The sequence below is a fragment of the Phacochoerus africanus genome, chromosome 10 (assembly GCF_016906955.1).
Source record: "Phacochoerus africanus isolate WHEZ1 chromosome 10, ROS_Pafr_v1, whole genome shotgun sequence".
In the NCBI taxonomy this organism is placed as follows: Eukaryota; Metazoa; Chordata; class Mammalia; order Artiodactyla; family Suidae; genus Phacochoerus; species Phacochoerus africanus.
The window spans coordinates 35,100,693-35,124,505 of record NC_062553.1 but is presented as its reverse complement, the minus strand read 5'-3'; the positions used below and the strand labels follow the sequence as shown (position 1 = coordinate 35,124,505).

At 34.4% G+C, this 23,813-nt stretch overlaps 1 protein-coding gene across 1 annotated transcript; it reads right to left on the bottom strand.

The window, feature by feature from the left end:
• Window positions 1-699: 699 nt before the first annotated feature.
• On the bottom strand, window positions 700-23,806 carry GUF1 (GTP binding elongation factor GUF1). Its single transcript, XM_047798829.1, has 17 exons — window positions 23,419-23,806; window positions 20,371-20,482; window positions 20,079-20,227; window positions 19,727-19,807; window positions 18,734-18,811; window positions 16,576-16,659; window positions 13,108-13,172; window positions 12,411-12,614; window positions 11,111-11,250; window positions 9,859-9,982; window positions 9,377-9,509; window positions 8,468-8,611; window positions 7,133-7,266; window positions 4,137-4,238; window positions 3,140-3,259; window positions 1,768-1,804; window positions 700-953 (listed from the first exon to the last, which is right to left on the bottom strand). Exons 1-17 carry the CDS (start codon window positions 23,581-23,583, stop codon window positions 816-818), a joined length of 2,010 nt encoding a protein of 669 aa, XP_047654785.1. The 5' UTR covers window positions 23,584-23,806; the 3' UTR covers window positions 700-815.
• Between the last annotated feature and the right edge of the window lie 7 nt (window positions 23,807-23,813).

The window sequence follows — 23,813 nt, the reverse complement described above, 5'->3', positions numbered from 1 at the left end:
ACAAGTTATTTTGTGGGTATTTTTGACTATTTTGTTCTACCCTTATTTTAACTTTTATGTATATGTAAACTGTCTAGTTTCAAAGAAACGTTTATAAAAGTTCTACAGGAAAAACTAGAGCATGTCTAGATACCATGTTATTTGACTTTAATAATATATTCATATGTATCATCTAAATATATCCAGCTAACAAGTTGATACTTAATGTGACTTTTTAAATATTTTACCTTGAAACTAGATAGAATCTTAAGTATGGGGCCTTTTAGCGTGAGGGAGGAATATGCTTGAAAACAAATTAAGATTGAACACTTACTATGTATCATGTAGTCTTCTAAATATTTGAAACATATTTCTTTTAATCTTCAGAGCCCATGGAAGTAACAGTATAATCCTGATATTACTACAGTGTACATAGGGTAATATATAACTTGGCCAAGGTCACACTGCTTAGTGAGTGGTGGGACAAAAATCTGAAACTAGGCAATACGGCTACAGAATCTAAACTCTTAACTACCCACTATTCTCAGAGAAAAGCCAAGAAGTTATTTAAAACTGAAAACCTGTAGTTCCCACTGTAGTGTGGTGGCTTAAGGATCCTGCCCTGCCTCAGCTGTGGCTCAGATTCGATCCCTGGTTCAGAAACTTGTGTGTGTTGCAGGAGCAGCCAAAAAAAAAAAAAAAACCCCAAGACTGAAAACCTTGAAAGTAACAAAAAAAAATTTTAATTTTAATTCTGTTGTTTTCAACATATTATAAATTACTAAGAAAAATTAAAAGATACACAATTTTTAATTTATGAAACGTATATATCCCCATCATTTATCAGATTGTGTTTTCAGAACTTTTATAAAAGCATCTTTTGGAACTTCAATGTTGCCAATTTTCCTCAGTTTTTTCTTTCCTTCTGCTTGTCTCTTCAAAAGTTTCATTTTTCGGGTAATATCACCACCGTACTGAAAAATATTTTTAAGAATTGGAAGTCCAAATCACTCCACAGAAAAACAATCTTACAATTACCTAGAAACATTAATACAATTACAACAACTTTACAATTATTATCTGTGAAGCAGACATCTGCAAAGTTACCTCCAATCCCCCTCCTAGCAGATCCTAATTTTACTATCTTCTCAAAGAATGATAAAGTCTTTATTTTTTTTTTGGATGGAAATGAAGATCCTCAAGGAAATCAATTGCTGTAATATGCATGTTAAGGAAAAGTTATCAATCTCCTTACTGACTCAAGTGTTTGAAATTTTGGATTGTAAAGCTGTAGCCTAGTACAGAAACCCACATAGGATTACATGTGTCAGTCCCTATGCTAAGGGTTTAGAAAATTTACCATTTAATTCTCATAATAAGAATCTTTTTATTTTAATAGATAAAATAGCAGACTTTTTTTTTAATAGATAAAATGTAAGAGAGATGGATTTCAATTTCAACTCCCACTGTAAGACAGTATTGTCTTCACAATCTCTCCTTAGAAATTAAATGAATAAAATGTTATCCTGATCATAACTGTTAAAAAAATGTTCTTAGTTGCATATAAGGAAATTTTTATAAGACAGGAAAGTATTTAAGAATGTGATCAAAATGAATTGCTATCATTAAAGTCAAGCTGAAATTTCCCTATTTGAAAAGAAAATGTGCAGATGAAAAAAAAGGTATTATAAAAACCAACAACAAAAACCAATATATTTATACCCTTTTTGATTTTAAGCTTATAAAATAAATACATTATTACAAAGTAGAACACATGTAGATACATACACATTTGGCCAAAACATTTTTCCTATAGGCTTTCACACTGTAAAAAAGAAAATTTTGCGTTAAGTAGGTAACTTTGAATTATACTGTTTAAAAGTACTCATTTTCAAAAATAATCTCCCCTTTACTAAAGATACTAAGACCAGGTCATACTTACATAAAATTGCCATTAGCAAATAATTAGCTCAAATGCTCTTGTATTTATTTTCATGTATTTTAATACAATAGAAAATTAATTCAATATGAATATCAATACAGGCTTTATTAAGAACAGAAAAAAATCAAGGCTTGTGGGCAGTCTTAAAGATGCCAAATTAATGCATGGTATGACCTTGATTATATAAGGTCACTTCCAGCTCAACCTAAAAATACTACTGTCACTACTGCTTCCCAAATTACTGAAAGTTATCTCATTACTATATCAAATGTGGGTCAAGAGTGACTAGGAATACAAACAACAGGTATTTTATAAAACCCATTTCAGGGGCAACTAAATAATTTTAATATATTCATTCAAGCAGCTATAAACAAATCCATTTCTATGTTGTAGCTGAGAAATTTAGAGGATCAAAAATTTGAAAACAGCTCTACTTTTTTGTATACCGTAAGAAAATAAATCTCTTCTTTTTCTTTAAGGTATTCTCTACCTTAACAAACTTATGTTTGAATGATTATCCACTAACTATTTTAAATTGTAGTTTTCTGGATATTGACTATAAACTCTACCCTGCTTAATATCTGGGTAGTCATGAAACACAGAATAACTAACTAAAGTAAAATATAGTATAGAAAATGAAGTTCATTGCAAATACAGGCATTAAATTTATCCCAAGACTATTGACAACCCCAAAGCCTAACATGTTGTCAGCATTCCTCTCCCAACTTTCCAATTTAGAACCTGACTAGCTCTGAGCAAATGCTCAAGCAAAAAATCATATGCTTCAAGCAAAAATCATAATTTAGGGTTTTTTTGGGGGGGGGGGGGCTTTTAGAAGCCTATCTCTGAAACCTTTTTAATTCCTGTTCCTATTAGTTTATAATCTACTTGAAGGGATAAAACAAATTATAAGAAACTTTACAGAAATTCCTTAACCAGAAAATTCAGTGGTGTCATTCAATAAAACAAGCAGAAATAAAATTCCTCAAACTCATATACATTATACTGATAACTATAAATAACTACCATCCCATACTGTCATTTAAGTAATTCAAAGTAACAGTCATCACTCAAATTAGTCAAATTAAGAGACTGATGTTTCTAAAATAGTAATAAATCTTGGGACAATGTAGAGTTAAATTTTTTTTAATATTTTTTAACTTTCTAGGTATATCATTGCTAACAACAACCAGGAAACAAAAATGAATTTCAACTCACGTTTCTCTTGCAATGATTTTACTTCCAATAGCAGCTTGAATTGCTATCTCAAACAGCTGTCTTGGAAGAGAATCCTTCAGACGTTCACATATGGTTTTGCCAACAGAGTATGCTTTGTCTCTGAGATGGAAAAAAATGCAACTATTCATAAACCCTAAATAAGAATATTTAAAGTAGCTTTCTGGTTGATACACATTATCAAAGCAAAGGTTATTAAGGAGAGGCAAATATAACTTGTTTATCATAAACACTACTTTATTGCCGGATCATATATGACCTCTTGTGATTATAAAAATAACATAATCTCTTACAGAAAAATCTACAGAAACATACATTAGAGAATAAAACCACTCTTGATGCCCTTCCCTCACCTATAGAATACCACTGTTAAACATTTTACAATATTTATGTTAAACATAAATCCATCCTTGCAGTTGTTTTTCTGCATACATATTGATTGTTTTTACAGTTTGGATGATAGTGTTTATGTTATATTCTATCTTTCTACTTAATAGACAATTTTACGTTAAGTATTCCTCCCTACAATATAACTGTAATGGCTTAAAATGATAGATTATATGGTGCTCCACAATTTATTTTAACCAATCCACTATTTCTTAAACATGATCTATTACAGAAAAGGGGATTTTCATTTTTCATTTTTATAAAATTTTTAATGAAAATAAAACCTTTTGTTTTCTATTCTAAATCTATCAAAGTTTAAAAAACATTTTTATTTTTTCTTACCTGATAATAAGGTAAACATTTCTTTCCATGACATTACTCTTTTTGTTTATTGTAATTCTATTCTCCTTTTAACAATTTGGAAAGAGAAGCAAGGAAAAAGAATGGAAGGAAAAACTAGTACCTGGAAATTTAATTACCTTTAAGTTTTCAAAATGTAGCTGTCAAATAAAAATAAGCAACCAGTCATTAAATAAAAATATGTCAAAAGTGGTTACTTTCACATTCTGTAATTAGTTTCTATGCAACTTACTTGTGTACAACAGTTACTAGCTCTTCTACAATATTTCCATTCAGCAGAATATCCATTTTTACAAGTTCTGCAGTCTGGTAGCCTGCATCTTCATAATCAAAACTAACAAGGAAAAAAATTCAAGTGGTAGATAAACATTCTATTTTCCAAGAGATTACATATTTTTTCTTTTCAGAATATCTTTTCTACCTCCTCCCATACTCCCCCCAAAAGATCTAATTTTCCAACAAAATATTACAAAAGACATTTCAGATGAATGGATCTAAATGACCATATAGTAAGGAACAAACTCCCTCATCTTTTTACATATATGAAATGAGGTACAAAAGGGAACATGCTTTACTGAGGAAGGAAAAAAAAACTGTTAAGCAAGGCTGGGAGGATGGATCACTGAACGCAAATGCCATCTTCCCAATGTTCCCTCCTAGCAGCTGGCTGGCTGGTAGACTATATACTAGTGAGTCTTTCTCACATTCATGAGTTGGGTTTCTGTTTAGTTTCCTATTACTAGTTAAATAAATGATATGTCAGTGATAAACAGCCATTAATAAATGAGACTTCTGGAATGGCTCTTCAGTATGAACCTTCACAGGGCTTTTTTGAGGACGAAATGAATACATGTAAATCACCTGAACATTGCCTAGTACTTAAAAAGCGTTAAGAACAAAGCCAGCCTAGCACATATGAGCATTTAGTAAGTGTTAGCTATTCCTATTACCAATATGGTCAAAGCTTACAATGCTAATCAAAGCAGGCAGGTTTAACTTACAAATTGAAATCTGATGAGAACGAAAACTTCAATTATGCTTATATGTCTTTGTAATTATTGCCAAAAATGTGTGTATTCCTACTGCCTTAATTTTATTTTTTTTTTGTCTTTTGTCGTTTTAGGGCCACACCCTCAGCACATGGACGTTCCCTGGCCAGGGGTCGAACCGGAGAGCTGTGCTCCCGGCCTATGCCAGAGCCACAGCCAACTAGGGATCCGAGCCACGTCTGCAATCTACATCACAGCTCACCGTAATGCAGGATCCCCAACCCACTGAGTAAGGCCAGGGATCAAACCTGTATCCTAATGCCTTAGCTGGGTTTGTTAACCACTGAGCCACTATGGGAACTCCCCCTACTGCCTTAATTTTAAAACAAACCAGTGCCTAGAGTTGCAAGTGTTTGGCTTCTAAAGGTTTTCAGCAGGAAAGTCACAAGGTGACCTCTCTCTAAAAAGAGATTATTTATTAGTAGTCTCTAAATATAGATTACTTTGGGAGTTCCTATCCTGGCTCAGTGGTTAACGGATCCAACTAGGAACCATGGGGTTGCGGGTTTGATCCCTGGCCTTGCTCAGTGGGTTAAGGATCTGGCGTTGCCATGAGCTGTGGTGTAGGTTGCAGACGCAGCTCGGATCTAGCGTTGTGTGGCTCTGATGTAGGCCGACGGCTCCAGCTCCAATTAGATCCCTAGCTTGGGAACCTCCATGTGCCATGGGTGCAGCCCTAGAAAAGGCAAAAAGACATAAATAAATAAATAAATAAAAATAGACTACTGCCTAAATTGTTGCCAAATCCTTTTTTCAACAAACATCATTAAGCATGTACTACATAAAGGTACCATGTTAAGTACTATGCAAAATAGAGAGATAAGACAAAGACATAGTCCCTAGGTTTTCACCTTATTTACAGCTTTAAAATGTTCTGTGATGCCAAAATTTTATAGGTTTTTAGAATACGAAAAAATATCCACATGCATTCTTAACAATATGAAATTACCTTAATTCTGGAACCCAGAATTATTTTACTTTTACTTAGTTTAAAATAAACCACGTTCTATCACTAAATGTGACATATATTTAAGCTTCCACGTTAAAAGATTTTAAGACCACCTAAGTCAGAAAGTGGTACCCAAATGCACACTAGAATTCAGACTTTTGCTAAAAGTGTTTATAACACTAGTAATTATTCTTTAAATTACAGTAATTGTTTAACAACATGCTGCCTCAATTTGTTTTATTTTAAATCATATTGCTACTTATTTGCTCGAGGTCTTGTCTGAAAGAAGACACAGAAAAAAACTGAGTGACCTAACAGGAAAATATAAACTCTCAACACAAATAAACATAAAGATTCCTTTGTATCATGAGTCATGCTGACCCTCTTCACTAAAAAACTCATTTCATAAAGTAAACTTCCAGGTCAGTATAGCATGTTCTTCGAAAACTGGGAATTTTCTCTGTGAATTTTAAATGTGCATGCATATTCATGTGTGCATGTGTTTTACAGATATGAACATTCATTTTTCTCTCAACTTACCACCATTATGTTTTATATTTCATACTCTAATATATGCTACCCAGTAATGTTACGATTTTAGGATATTAAGGGCATCTAGAGATATTTGCCCTAACAAAAAAATTCCAAATTGCTATACACGGAATTCTTTGTTATTTAATATTAACTCTTCAGTTTTTTTACACTATTCCTCCATGTACTCCTATGGGATAGAATAATGGCTTTCAATTATTCCTAGGAAGAACATGTTACTTAAGTGTTCTCAAACACTGGGGCATAGCCAGCACTTTCTACAGACTAAATATGTACTTCTATTTTCCCAATATACACAGATGCTCCCAGGATTATGTAACACACGAATACATTTTAAAAGTGCCACTGAGTCATAAGAGTCACTCAGTAACTTTTTCAAATTATGTATAATTTTTAATCAACACATAGGAGTATAACTCTTCCCATGAAAAGGGCACTTAAATTTTTGTCATTAAGAGAGGAGTAACAGTTTGATGAATCAAAGGAATTCCTTCTTTCATTAACCAAATTACTCTGTTAACACTATTAAGGCTGCCCCAAGCTTTTCTAACTTTACAGTGTGATTCTTAACCATCTTTAGAAGCACTGAGGATAAGGAAGTGCTGTATTAGTGTATTCTTGCTAGTCAATAGTTCAAAAAAATTGTCCAGGTATCTGAGTTTCCCATTGAATTTTTACCTGGCATATCCAGAAGAGAGGGATTTCAAAGAATCATAAAAATCTACCACAATTTCATTCAAAGGAAAGAGATATTTAAGCATCACTCTAGTTTGATCGATATACATCATGTTCTTCTGAACTGCTCTTCTGCCCTGAAAAGGGAAGAAAGAAATGTATTTAATGACAACCTATTGAAATAATGACTTATTTAATGAACACAGAAGTCAATCTTCAACTTAACAATTTCCTTACAAATCCTACTAAAGAGAGGCCAGAACGAAGGAATTATTTTATAGTCTAGTAAAAACTTCTGACCAGTATTTATAATACAGGGAGAACCATTTTGTATTTCTTTTTTTTTTGTCTCTTTGTCATTTCTTGGGCTGCTTCCATGGCATATGGAGGTTCCTAGGCTAGGGGTCGAATCAGAGCTGTAGCCACTGGACTACGCCAGAGCCACAGCAATGTGGGATTTGAGCCACGTCTGCAACCTACCCCACAGCTCACGGCAACGCCAGATCCTTAATCCACTGAGAAAGGCCAGGGAGCGAACCCACAACCTCATGGTTCGTAGTCGGATTCGTTAACCACTGAGCCACGACAGGAACTCCCCATTTTGTATTTCAATTACAATATACTTATTACCAAAGTTTTAATCCTTGGTCTTTAACATTTTTATCTTTTTAATTATAGAATTTTTTCATTTAACAATAAATCAAATTAGCTACAGATAAAGTCAAAGTTCTAATTTCTTATTATGCAAATAATAGAAATTTAGGTCCAGAGAAATTAAGTGACCAAAGTTAAATTTTTCATGTGACAAGAGAATTAAAATACAAGTCTACTAGTCATCATTTGAATCATTTGAGAGTTCTTTCCAATATGTCAGAATATTTCAAATATGTACTTTCTGAGAACTATGATTATATCAAATTTATGGATTAAATAAGTTATTACAATGTGGCAAAAACCAAAGCAAAATGGGGAATACCTTCCAATGAAAGGTCTCTAAAGTATTATAAGTATCTTTCAAACAATATTCAATTTCAAATACTCAAAAAGGCTAAGGGAAATTATGCTTTTAGATACTCAGGATAAAAAGGCATCAAATTTATTTTCTTTAGGCTAAAATATCAATTCAGTAAACAGAAATGAGCAAAAACTTTGGTTTTACCTTCTTAAAAATCTAAATAATTTAATTATGTGTATCTACATATACACGTATAGATCTCCATGAAAATTTCTTTAAATTCAATGTGCTCTATAGAGAGAAACTGTTCAAAACCCAAGCTGGGTACCACTGTTTGAGAAGACTAAAATTTACTTCTGCATTAACCTCTCTTATATTTATACCTGGCAAAGCATTATTATTTTTCCAGTATATTCATCTGGCGTGATAATGGTACCCAAAACAATTGGCTCCAAATATTCTGTTACTTTTGACTTATCAGGAAATTGTGCAGGGTTGATGATTGTAATTTCCTTTTCTCTGTATTCCTAAAAATAAGAAAAATCACCAATTACTAAAGATATCTTAACAATTACCATGCTTTAAGATTTACTGTTAATTATATTGTATGTTAGAATTTATTTTGTTACTGAATGTGTTGGAATTAATGAAAACAAAAGAATTCCTAAAGATGAGAATATTATCCTAACATACTTTAGATTAAAAAAAAGAAAACAAAACAAAAAAACCCCTCTCCAATTGTAATAATTTAATATTAATAACAGTTATTAATATATTCTGGTTATTGGCATTTACTAAACACATTTCATATAAGAATACATTTTACTCTACCCCTTATAATGCACTGTAAGTAGTTTCCTAAGTTAATTTTGTCAGGAAATATTTACAGATGCCACAGTAAATATGTTTAAAATGATCAGATTGCCACTGAGATGGAATACAAGCTACTGTTAACAACCATGTAGAATATTTCAATTTTCATAATGACCAAAGTTATATTCTTACTCTTTGTGCTGAATTTAGAACAGTATTTTCAGTACTAATTCTACTTTTTACCCTCAGTCAAAGACTAGCAATAATGTGGCAATTTTATCAGGTTAAGAAAAATACTGCATGAATTATTCTCAACTTCTCCATCATAAGGTAATTCAACTTTTATTACTACTAATCCAGAAATACTTAGTTTTAATAACTAGTTAGCTACTGGTGTACTAAAATGTTTCTCTTGTATTCTGCATGCACATGTACACACATTTATTTAGTTTTCCCTTGTATGCTGGCTCACAAGTTACCTTTATCAATTTTGCTGATGAAAGAACTGCTTTATATGGAACAGTAGGGGTTGTCAAAATAACAGAAGCATTATATTCTTGCTCCAGTCGCTGGTTGAAAACCTCCATATGCAACAGTCCAAGAAATCCTAACCTGGGGGAGAAAAAGCCAAACTCCAAAATGTTTATGTTCCATGGGCTCTATTTTCTTTGACAAATATATTGTTAATTTTGGGGGGAGGGGTAGAAATCAAGAGAGCAAATCAATTCACATCAATTAAGCTAGCATAATTTTATTAAATAAGATTAAATCTTCCATTGGGATTAATTAAAATTGCTATAAAACACCCGAAGAATATGAATCCACAGTGAGAAATAGGCAGACATTGTTCAGTTCACTTTACACTAATATGAACTTATCTTCAGAAATGTTTAAGAGCAATAAACCATTTAAACTTTACTTTTCAATAAAAATGGAACCCTACAACATAAATGAATCTTACCTCCAGCCAGCGCCTAGGGCAAGGCTACTATCTCGATGAACTGTCACACTGGAATCATTCAGAGTCAGTTTTTCTATAGCATTCTTCAGATTATTATATTCAGATTGGTCTATAGGGTACACACCTGGGGGCATAATGGTTTCTAATTATCACATGTGAAATGCTGCCTAGAAAACCTAATATACACTGCTGCCAAGTAAAAAATTAACCACTTGTTTTTATTTTCTGTATTTCACTGATTAAAATATTGGTTTGCCAAGAAAACTATGAGTATTAAGTTAAATTAGCTCTGAAATATTTTGCAACTTTCAAAGACTTGAAATTACCATTGGATTCATACTCAAAGTGATGATTTTACTTTTGCAAAGAATATACGAGAGAAAAAAAAAGAAAAAAAGAAAAACCACCATGGGAATTAGGCCTAACAGGAAAATACCCTGTGTTTATTTTAGGAAACAGAAGTGCAAGCTATCCCACAACCACAAATGAAACTCCATTAGCAGATTAAAAAGCAGGAGTAAAAATAAACCAAAAACTACTGACTCATCAGATTCTCTTTCACCTCAACCCCAAGTCCTCACCTCTTAAATCCTCTAAAATCCAAATGACTGACTTTGTCTTAATAGGGGCAGGGAGAGTTAAACAAAATTCATAATTTTGTTTGAGAAAACAAGGAAGGATACCCAGCACAGTGTAACCTGATGACCTTCAATCAAGTCTTCCTTTTTCAAATGTCTGTGATATTACACAGAAGTAAAAGGTTCTGAAGTTATGCACCTGTGAGGTGACATTATCCTCTGCCATGTCTACACTAGTATAATACAGTATTAAAGACAGGCTAACTAAGGGGAAGGCATTCAGTAAATGCCAGTGATAATAAGTAATAAAATTATCCTAATTAAAAGTACTTCAAATATAATGACCTACTCTCTAATGAAACAAGAAGAAAATATTACTGTGCACTTTCAAATATCAGAGAACTTGTTTCTCAAGAGGTTATTTCTTAAGAAGTCCTAACAAATTTGGGACATGATCTCCCACAGAGAGTTTCACCATATATATGCAATTAACCAATATGTAAACAGCACACACGCGCGCACACACACACACACACACACACACACAAGTAAAAACAGAGAAGCTATTATTTAAACAGGAATTAGCTGTTATTTAAAGTGAGTATTTCTACTAATTTTTATTTCAATTTATAGAGTAAATTGGCCTTTATCCTTTGAATATGTGAGCTCCTCACCTGCAAATACCATTGGCTTCGCTGATTTAAACCCAGGCAAGGGTTCCACTGGTTGTTTATGTAAATATAATGTATCTCCTATTTGTGCTTCAGTGACATCTTTCATCCCAGCAATCAGATAGCCCACCTGTCCTGCATATCTAAATAAAATTATTATATGGAAATATTTACTGTTTTAATGTTTCAAGTGCATATGCATAATTAGCTCTACTTTTCCAGGAAATGATCACTTTCCAAACAAAACCTCATCAAGCTGAAACCAAGTGCTACATATCAATTCTCAACCCTAAGGACTGTCAGCAAAAGAACATCCCATGCCTTACAATCCAAGACCTCTGCAATCCACAAGTTTTAGGCCATTCCTCATGACCCTGCCCACCTCTACATATTAAACACTAGCTTCTAAAATATTATGTAAACATGGTGACACTGGAAAGTGCAGAAACATAAACACTTCTTGCAATATTTCTTAGTGTTAGAAATGTCCTTTAAAAAAAAGACCAAAAAAAAAAAACCCAGTATTTTTAACCAAACAAAAAAATATAAATGTCAACAAATCTGATTATCTATTTGATGTGCTTCTTGCAAGAAAAGGGCAAATTTCAAGATTTCAGAGTTTCATCTTAGTTTTTTTTTTTTTTAAAAGGAAATTTCCTACAAGATAAACTAATTTCCATTTAGGACGAGGTACAAAAATCTTTACTGAAGATTCAGTAATCCTCAATACACATGCAACATAGACCGTCACTAGGAATTATAGCCATTATCTAGCAATAACTTTTAAGAGAGCATAATCTATAAAAAAAAAAGAATTGCAATGCTGTACACTTGAAACTAATGTATTAATATAAATCAACTATAAATAAGAATACAAACTTTAGAAATATTTGAGTAAAAATTAAAATAGTGTTTATGACTTTTAAACAAAAAAAAGGTAAAATAATACTAGTTTGAGACACACAACATTCAAATATTAAGTGTGACCCAGTATGGATATGGATAAGGGATCTCTTCCACTATCTCATCAATACATCAGTGTTGGACCCAGTCTGCACCAGAACATAAAACTAGTTACAGCTGGTCAAAAGGAATAAAAAAAAAAAAAATACATAGAATTCCTACTGTCCCTCCCAAGACGTTCCTTTTGAAAAGAGCATTCACTATGTAGTTGCATTTCCTAATCAGGCTTTTTTTTTCCCCTAGGTTAGCATATTGAGATCATTCGAAGCATACTAAGTTAAGAAAGACAGGGACAGAAACACATACAAGTGTTTTTCAGTTACTAATGCAGATTACTTACAGTTTATAAGCTGGCTGCTCATTAGGATTCAGAACTCCTACTTCATTAACTTCGTATGTCTTTTGAGTATGTGCAGATACAATTTTATCTCCTTTGGAAACCACTCCATCAAATAATGCTACATTGGCTATCACACCCCTGTACTGGTCGTAGGTGGAGTCAAATACCAAAGCTCTCAGGGAATTTTTGCGATGTGCTTTAGGACTATTAAAAATAGGAATAAATACACACTTAATAAATTGAAATCTTAATGCTTATTTTTAACTCAAATATTATGCTTAATTGGTAACTGACAGCCAAAATAAAAGGATCTTTCTGTAAAGTATAATGCCTATATTTATATTAGTTTTAATTCAACCTCAAGTTTTAAATACATTTTAAGTGACCATTTTTAAATTACTTATGAAATTGATGGAATACATTTGTTCAGGATTAAAACAGAAAACAGTAATTACCAATGTATTCAAGTCTATTACAATAACTGATGAGATCCATATTATCCTTGCTTTTTAAAAAATTTTTCTGTACTATTTTCACCTTCTATATATTACTAAAAATAAATTAAAAATTTACTCTCACTGACCACACAGAGTGCATCTACCATAGTTACTAAGCTAAAAAAAACAGATCAAACTGACAGGCTTTGTACTATTAGAGATAAATGAATAGTTTATTATAAAAAGAGCAAAATACATACGGAGGTATTCTCTTGATGACTGCCTGAAGAACACTTTCAACATTCGTTCCAAGTTTAGCAGAAATCTAAAAATATGTATGTAAAACAAATAAACAGTTAAGACTTTATTTTTCTAACCTTGTGACTTAGCTTTACAATTAGAAAAAAGAAAGAATTCTAAAAGTTATCAATTTGCTTGAAGAACTTGTAAAAGAAGTCATAAAGCATATAATATATCCACATATTATGCCCTTCAATACAGTTAGGTAATTCTCTGATTCTTGGATTAAATTACAAGAGATTCTGATTATGGTACTGAAAGAACAGTAGACTAAAAGTTCAGAAAATCTGGGCTTTAATCATGACTCTACATGTACTGTAACTTCCACTAAGATATATTTCTTTAAACTTCTAATTTTATCTGATAAACAAAGTATTCATATTTTACTAAACCTCAAGGTTACTGTGTGAATAAACAATATATATGGATGGCATACAGGTAACTCTAGGGCATATTATTACTACTGTTCTCCTACTGAAAAAAGCAGGCCAAAAGACTCAAAACACAGGTGCATCTGACTTATGTCATTACCAATAATTGGACCATCTCTGCAATCTTGAATTCAAATCTAATTCCCTGAATATTTTCTCTTACCTTTCAAAATCCCTCTAGATCAGTTTTTCAACTAGGCACTAAGGACATTTGGGGCTGGATAATTTTTTGTTTTGAAAGCTGCTTTGTGTACATTAAGATGCTTAACAGCATCCATGGAGTCTCATCAACCCACAGGATGCCAGTAGTACCCACTACCCAGTGTGACAACAAAAAAGATCCCCAGACATTGCCAAATGTTCCCTGGAGGGGCAAAACTACCCCCTAATGAGAAATCACTGCTTCAGACTCTAGTACATTCTTTGCAACAATCTCTTAAGATCACAAACTCCAATCCATTAAATCAAGGAGTACTTTTTTTTTTTTTTTCGTTATCCATTAGCTCCCTAGCTCTTTTCCCAGCAGAGACTCTAAGGTTCCACTATTTAAAATCATTTTGTTCAACTACTTCTTATCCTCACAAGCATTACAAATATGTGTGTGTGTATACATATATCATGGGCATTACATATATCATACCATATATATATAGATATGCCATAAGCAGTTGGTAAAACCTCAACTGTGACTGCATCCAACTCTTTGCCTTTTCTATGTTTATAATCAAGCAGCTTAACATTACTGGAGCAAGTCAAGTAAACAGTCTTATTTGTTTTTGTGAATTCACAACCACAGACCTCAACGTGCAGTTAACACTTTTTGGAAGCCTCAGGATACATCCCTTACTAAATTCACATTACCACTCATTAAGATAATTCACACTACCTTCATTTTCAATCTACATACTTTCCCCTCTGGCCATTTCACTTTCAATTGATGACTTTCCCTCTTATTTCATTTAAGGAAACAGAAAACATCAGAAACTCTTTTATCCAAACATGCAAATCCATCTGCACCTACGTCCAAAACCTCTGTGCCTTCTCCCTTGTTACAATCTTTATTTCCATCTCTGAAAATGCAACCCTTGCACCCTTCTCTTCTGAATCCTCCTCTTTAATCCTCCTCAGTTTCTACACCACCATGCAAACTGACAATAATGTAGTCTACTTCAACAACCGCTTCTCTACCTACACTTCTCCCTAGGAAACGGACCCATTTCCATAGCCTCAAAACTATGCGCTAATGACTCCTAAATATCTCCAACCCAAGCCTCTCGACAAATGCCAGAATTGTAGATTTATGCAATATTTCTAACTGGATGTCTAAGAGACATTTCAAACCCACTGTGTCCAAAACAGAGCTATTTATTTTCCCACAGTATCTGTTCCTCCCCGAGTCCTCACCATATTAATAAATGTCAGTATTCAACCAGCTGCTCAAACCCAAAGCCTCCTTGAGTCGTTATTTCACTACTTACACACAGCATACCAGCAAAATCTATTGTATCCACAAAGTACACATCAAATTTGCCTATTCCTTCAACATCAGCACCACCATATACTTAGCCATCATTTTGCACCTGAGCTAATACTGCAAGCTGGTTTCACCATATCTCTTCTTACTCTTTTCTAATCCATTCTCTGTAAGGCAACCTGAATGATTAATTTATTTTCCTCTCTTGCTTTAAAATTTTCATTATCTTAAAATAATTTTCAAACTCTTTAGCATAGCAGGAGTCCCAAAATAACTTGATTCTTGCCTATCCCTACAAAGCCAACTCATCTAACTGGCCTCCTTTCTGTTCCTTAAATATACCAAGTCTTGACAAAGACGCCAAGCCTTTAGACTTGTTCTTTCTCCTTCCAGAAATGCATTTCTCCTAGCTCTTAATTTCAAGTCTCAGTCCATCAGAGAAGAATTCCCTAAATTACTCTACATCATAGCTCTTCTCTAAGAAAATGATTTTTTTCATTGTTAAGTATGGCAGTTCCACATGGAACAATACACTCTGCTGAATGAATTTCCTTGGTAGGAAACATCTACCTCTTTCCATAATTACTATACTTACTTCTCTCTTACTTATTTAATGACTATCTCCCCAAGGAGAATATATACAAAATGAGACAGGTTTACTTATGCTGTTCATTGTTGTGCCCCTAGCTGACACATACCAAATAAGTATATAAAAGAATTTTGCAAAGATTTATTAAAATCTGAATAGCCAATTATACTTTAACATAGTAAGTCATAATATCATAACTCCAGGACTGCCTTACAAGGTCCTCTTCATAATAAAACCTATGTGTATATATATTTAAAAATGCCTTTTCTAGTTATTACCGAGTTGTATATTATCATTCAGTGTAATAAGATTAACCAAACAAAAAAACCCACTTTATCAGCTGAAACTTGCTTTTTCAAAAATCAAATAAGATTGAAAGTGGACGCTAAACATTCTATTATTGCACTGACATACTACACAAGCATGTAGCAAAGCACAGTTTGGCTATGGCTATTTAACACAAACTATCATTTGAAAGGTAGATTTAAAAATTCAAATTTAAAATAGTATCACCTCTGATATAAATAAAATCTATTTCTATGAATGATACGTACAAATGCCTTGAAATTAGTCTGACCCCACCCTTAAAAGACAGTATTTCCATAGGCGCAAAACAGTATTTGACATACAAGAAATTATACTGTAAAGAGTTGCAGGAGGCCTACATTTCAGTCCAGGCACATAAGCTAACTAGATCTATAATCTTAAGAAAGTGATAAAATCTTTGAACCTTATTTCTTTCAACTGTATCAAAGGAATAATTCCTATCTGTTCTAACCAAGAACTTTTGGCAAAGATCAAGTGAAGTATCAGTAAAAAGGACTTTGTAAAAATATAATAATGATGAGCTATCAAATACTATGAAATTTTACTTAGGTCAATTACCTGAGATTTTTTTAAAGTATAACCAAGTCTTCCAAAAAAAGTATTTTACCTTAATACACTCATCACTTGGAATATCAAACACCTTTTCAATTTGTTTTTCAACCCTCTCAGGATCAGCATTCTTCAGATCTATCTTAAAAAAAAAAAAATTTCATTATGTCTTAGTATAGTGAAAGTAACATGTATTACATATTAATAGTATTTGGAAAAGTTAAAAGATACCTACTTTTAACCAAACTGACCACTTTATGATCTTATTTTCAAAAGCATTAAAACAAAAATAATCTAGAAAAAGGAAATACAATTTTAAGAGGTATGGACACTGAAAATAGAGGGCATATATATATATAAAGGAGCAAGCAAGAAATTTAGATGGTTAGCTACACACGGCAGAGAGTTCAAAAACAATTAACATCATGTAAACTCACTTTATGTTAGATATAACTGTCCTACACATGAGCAACCTTGCTTCTTTTAAACAATTCAAATATCAAAAAATAAAAGTGAATGCTTTGCAGATTTTTAAGATTCTTATTAATTTTAAAATATAAATGTTAAAGTTTCTCAACAGTGCTCAGTTTAGCACTTAACTGTTAGGTGTCGTATGTTACAATGTTTCCTCCTAGTTTATAAGCTCTTTTTCCTTTCCTTCGCATAGTTTAGTCTAACAGACATTCTGACTGCTCTGAACGTCCCTTTCCTACAGAAATAGCTCTCAACCACTCCATGTAATTCAGGGAGACTCTCTTCTCAACTACATGCCAGGGAATAGGAGTTTGAGTTACAATTTTATCATGTGAAATTCAAAGTAAATCCCACCAATATAGAATTGAATATAGAATTTCAATTGCACAGGTCCTCTTATCTGCACATTTTTTGCAACAAATATATAAAAATACACTTGTAGAACACCACATGCAAGACCTGTATTTAGGTGGATAAGCCTATCCCTACACAGGAATAATAAGGGATATTTAACATAAAATTAATAATGTTAGTTTCCTTACTGTTTTACAGCTTTCAAAGAATTAAAGTATCATAGAGTATGTCTCTCTCTCATATTTAGAGAAACTACACATCAGCTTATCATCACAGATAAGCATTCTTTTTAGTGTAACAATGTTTCCAATACTGCTATGAATATGACCATAATACTGTATGCCATAAAACATTTATAACCTTGCATTAGTGTATATGCTAGGTTACCATGAAGCAATCACAGAGCTTACAGTATGCTATAAAACAATTACATATATAGGGAGTTCTCTAATGGCCTAGCTGGTTGAGGCTCCTGTGTTCTCACTGTTGTTGCTCTGGTTGCTGCTGTGCAGCATAGATTCAATCCCTGGTCCAGGAATTCCCACATACTCCAGGTGCGGCAAAAATGAAAAGAAAAAAAATACAAAAAAAAAAAAACCCAAAACAGAACCTGAAATAAACGTTGAAACTCTCAATTAAAAAAAAAACTACATATATATATATATAATATAATTTGTTAGTTTGTTTGCATTTTTGGGCCACACCTGTGGCATATGGCCTGATCCCAACACACTGAGTGAGGCCAGGGACTGAACCCTCATCCTCATGGATATTAATCAGATGTGCTTCCTCTGTGCCACAATGGGAACTCCCCAGCAATCATCTTTTTGCTTTATTGTTATCAATACACAAATTGTTACACCTGCAAATAAATGTGAAGTTCTTTTTCACGTTATCTTTTTATTTCTGATGTCTGGTGTCAGTAATGCATAAAACATCTAAAGTGTTTTGTATCACAAAAGACAATACTGAGACAGGTATTAAGAGACAATTCACCTTATAAACAAAGGATGTAAACTTAGGATATTGACAGAGAATTGTAAATTTTTTTTTCCTCCTTATGATTTTCTTAGCATTTTCTCTAGCTTTATTGTAAGAATAAAGTGTACAATACATATAACATACAACCTATGTGTTAACAGACTTTAAATTATTGGTAAGGCGTCAGTCAAGAGTAGGCTATTAGTAGTTAAGTTTGTGGTGAGTCAAAAGTTACATTAAGATTTTGACTGTACAGGGAGTTGGCACCCTTAACCTCCATGATGTTTAAGCGTCAACTCCATTTAATAAATAGCTAAAGATTCCTCATATAAAAAATAGTACAAGTAATATTCAAATAGAAGACTTTTAGAAAGTAAATAAATAGCACTGTTGTGCTAACAAATTACCTTGTTTATAACTGGAATTACTGATAGCTGTGCTTCAAAGGCAAGAAAGAAGTTTGCTACCGTTTGGGCTTGGATACCCTGGAAATACCAAGAAACAAGATACTAAGATGATCATTCTACAATCTATCACGAAAGTTGTAATTCAAGATCATCCCACACAACTTCATCAAAAACAAATGTATAAGGCAAACTATGGTATCTATACTTCCAAGCATCTGGATCATTCCTTGTGAAAATTCGTTTCAGTTCAGGAAACGTTTTTCAGTGGGCACTGTGTTAGGCTCTGGAGGCAAAGTATTAAAACAAGGATCCTCCAGGACATCTTAGTCTACCAAAGGGCAAAGTCATGAGAGGCACTTTAAAAAGCCCATACTAAATATGTAGAGACTAACTTTCCCAGACAGGATTATGGAAGGTTTAACGCAACAACAAAAAAACTTCAGGTTTTCAATGAAGAACTTGTGAGAAACTGAAATATATCAAAAGCTTACTTTAAATAGTAGATTCAGCTCTTATATTCTCACCTCAATATGTTTTTATGGCTACACTCATATCAAAGAACTTGGTACTGTTATTGACATGTTTCTTTAAACCTAACATTTTCTAATTATTACTTAAAAACATCCAAAATAACCTCAAAAATAAAAATTTATTTTCAAGTTTTGCTAGAAATCGAAACCTCAGATTAAGAACTGCTTAAAATTTAGTTTTTTTTGATAGGATGTATATATAATACGACATATTTCAAAAATCTCTTGAACAATTCCTCTAATCAGCTTAAATTTTTTAAAGGATGAATAGGATCAATTTCACAGACCACTTTAGTGTAATAAAACTTCAAATTAATAGGACCAAAACACATAATTTTGGCTAAGTAATAAAATAAATCTTATTTTCTTCAAACACAAAAATTCTATTTCCAAAATACATTTTAAGGAAAAGCTTGCAACAACCAAATAGCATGTCACATCATATAAAATTAAAAGTACCCACCTCATTTGCATCAACCACAAGTAAAACACCCTGGCATGCAGAGAGTGACCTGGATACTTCATAACTAAAATCAACATGGCCCTGAGAAACAAAAAATATTAATACCTCTAAATGTTAGAGTTTAAATGTTTCTTAGGGAGGGACATTACAGCAAATCTATTTATTCCACTTCATAAAAAAGTTAGTAAATATTTTAGCTTGTGCTTGTGAAACAGTTTACACTAACATTGGAACACTGAGAAAACAAAAAAGCAAAGTGAGATGTTTAGTGTTCAGTTCAAAAACTGAACAAAGGATTTGTTTGTACTATTAATACAATGCTGACTTTAACAAAAACTGATAATCAATTTACCGGTGTATCGATGAGATTTAAAAGGTATTGCTTTCCTTCACAATTATAGAAGAGAGATGCTGTCTGTGCTTTAACAGTGATTCCTCTTTCTCGTTCCACTTGCAATTTATCAAGAACTTGTTTATTATTTTTTGTTTTATCAATTGCCCCTATAATAGAAACATTTATTAATATTTCTATGAGCTTTTAAAGAGACAATACTGCACATAAAATTAAAACCAAAACTTTAAAAAGCATGGTAAAAGCAATTATCAGTTATTCACCGTAATTATGTAACATAAAATGAAAATACCTGTTAGTTCCAGGAACCTGTCAGCTAAAGTACTTTTGCCATGATCCACATGTGCAATGATACTGAAATTTCTAGTGTTTTCAACAGGGAATCTAGACATATCAATTTTTTCCTAGAAAGGGGAGAGAAATACCACATTTTTAAGTACAAACTGTGCACAATATGAAACAAGTATACAAAATCAAAGAATATTCTTTTGGTCTTTGAACGATTTCATTCATATTGCTTATGTTCCTGACAATAAAGAGATGTACGGCCAAACTCATATTGCAAGCAATGAATTACAAGAGGACCCATCAAATACATCAGTTTCCACTGTCAGGGATGACCAGAGGGCTAAATAAAAGTCTGTTATAATAGTTCTACAACTTTGAGGGCCAATGAGGAACTGAATGGAGAATTCAAGATACCTAGAACTCTGAACAGTTTTAGAGCACCTTGTCTAACAAAACATCCTGAAACAAAAAAGCTACAGAAAAGCTGGGAGAAAAAAAAAAAATCTTTGTTCCCATCACACATTTAATGACTAGAGTCAGATCAACTTAAAAATCTGTGCTCCTAGGAGTTCCCGTCATGGCTCAGTGGTTAATGAACGGTGAGGTTGCGGGTTCCATCCCTGGCCTTGCTCAGTGGGTTAGGGATCCGACTTTGTAGGTTGCAGAGGAGGCTGGGATCCCTGCGTTGCTGTGGCTGTGGTGTAGGCTGGCGGCTACAGTTCGTAGTCTGGGAACCTCCATATGCCGCAGGTGAGGCCCAAGAAATGCCAAAAAGACCAAAAAAAACCCCCCAAAAAAACAAAAAACAAAAAATTGTGCTCCTAATAAAACCTTCAGAGGTTTAATTTAGATTCAGTTTTGTTCCTTGACAACTTATCTAGAGAGAGAAAAAACAATGATCACATCAGAAAAAAAAAAAAGTTATTTATCACTTAAATTTTTAAAATATTTAAAAATGTTAACTCGGAATTTTTAGTTGCACACATTTTTTACTGTTTTATTGAGACTACAAATTGTTAAAAATCAGTGTCTAAGTAAAATATGTAAGTTTTTTGTACTAAAAACATTCCACTTTTTCCAAATTTATCTCATAATCGGCAAAAAAAAGTGAAATTACAATACACAATTCTCATGAGCCAACCTTTCCTTCTTTCTTTATAAGTGCTCCAATACAAGGCAGTCAATAAGGTTGCAGCTACATCTGAAAAAAAATTCTGCAAAAAACTAAACCTGATTTGTTTTTTCGGTGGGTTTTCCCTCAACCATTCAATTCAAAAGACATACAGTACTGCGCCATTTTTAAGAACTTGAAATTACAATATAGATCCATTTTACATTCCACAGGCATTTTTAAAAAGGATAAAACTGGGAGTTCCCACTGTAGTGCAGTGGAAACGAATCTGACTAGTATCCATGAGGATGTGGGTTTGATCCCTGGCCTAGCTCAGTGGGTCAAGGATCTGGTGTTGCCATGAGCTGTGGTGTAGGTCCCACATGAGGCTTGGATCTGGTGTGGCTGTGGCTGTGGCGCAGGCAGGCAGCTGTGGCCCTGATTCGAGCCCTAGCCTGGGAACTTCCATATGCCAGACCTGCAGCCCTAAAACAATAAATAAATAAACTGATTAATTATATATAATCTTTTTTTTCCCTAGCTACTCACAACCTGCATTTAACTGCTTCACTTTACTGCCTAAATTATCTCTTCATAGTTATCAAATAGTACAGTTTTTTAAAAAATTTACTTATTTATTTTTTGGACTCTACCGGTGGCATGTGGAAGTTCTGGGGCCAGGAACCCAACCCACGCCACAGCAGTGACAAGGCCAGATCCTTAATCTGCTGAGCCACAGGGAACTCCAATAGTACAGGTTTTAGAGTCGCTGAATGCCTACCTTCCTCAACCGCAAGAATACTCAGACGTGAACAAGTCTGCTTTGAGGTAAAATGAAATAATGAAAAACAGAAGCTAAGGCATACTCAGCACTTATTATATCCTTGATACTGGACTAAAAGTTCTTTTTCCCCCCTTTATTGGCCATTTTGCGGCACATGGAGTTCCCTGGCCAGGGATCATCTCTCACCCTCAGTTGGTGCCAGATCCTTAAATCGACGTGCCCTCATGGGAATTGAACCTGTAGCCCAGCACTACAAACACCTCCAATCCTGTTTTGCCACAGTGCAACTCCTAAAAATTCTACTCCTTAAGTCATGCATAGCCATTGGAGGTTTTATTAGCTTTTTTTTTTTTTTTTTTTTTTTTGAGGGCCACACCAGAGGCATATGGAAATTTCCAGGCTCTGGCCTACACCACAGCCACAGCAACGCCTGATTCTTAGCAGGGCCGGGGATGGAACATGCATCCTCATGGATACTAATCAGGTTGGTTTCGCTGAGCCACAATGGGACCTCCATTGGCACCTCATTTAACAAATAAACAAGCAGGAGTTCCCCTTTGTGGCGGTGGAAATGAATCCGACTAGGAACCATGAGGTTGCGGGTTCAATCCCTGGCCTTGCTCAGTGCATTAAGGATCCTGCTTTGCTGTGAGCTGTGGTGTAGGTCGCAGACATTGCTCGGGTCCTACGTTGCTGTGGCTGTGGTGTGAGCCAGATGCTACAGCTCCGATTTGACCCCTAGCCTGGGAACCTCCATACTCCCTGGGAGTGCGGCCCTAAGAAGCAAAAAAAAAAAAAAAAAAAAAAAGCAAAGAAGAAAAGAAAGAGCCACTGAAAGTCAGGTAACTTGCCCAGGTCAAGGCTGAAAAGTTGCAGGAAAATGATACTAGCAGCCTCCTCAGTAAGTTTTTAAACTTAAATACATATTTAGCCCAAAGCATCACACAAACAGTTCTGATATTACAAAGTAGGAAAGTGAGGCCGCCACCTGCCCAAGGTCACACTGGTGAGCAGTGGAAGACTCAGAAACCCCAGCGGAGCCCGCCCCAGCACTGCCTCCTCTACAGAAGCGCAACCTGCGTCCACATTCCCAAATACAACAGGAGCACCTTCCCAAGTTTTAAAACCTGGCCAAGGAGAAACTCAGGGGCGGTCACCTGGCGGTCCGCAGAGCTGAAGGGCCTGTCCGGAGCCCTGGGCTCGGCGGTAGGGCCCAGGGCAGCCGCGGGGAAAGCCCCGGGCGGCCCAAGACCCGCCGACCGGGTGGCCCACGCCGCTAGCGTCCGTCCGGGCCACCAGCCCGGCCCTGCACGAGCCCACATCGCCCCGCGCGGAGATGTCACGAGAGGGTCCCGAGAGGGGACAGCGCCATCACCCGCGGCTCAGTTTCGTCCAAATCCGTCCGGCTCCTGGCAAACGGACAAGATTCAATCAGGCTTTTAGAAGCTGAGAAGAAAACAATAGTCGGGCAGCGACGCACAACTAGCAGCCCCGGCAGGGATACTGAAAACGCAGCGCCGCTCGTCGACGACCTCACGTCGCACGGCGCCGT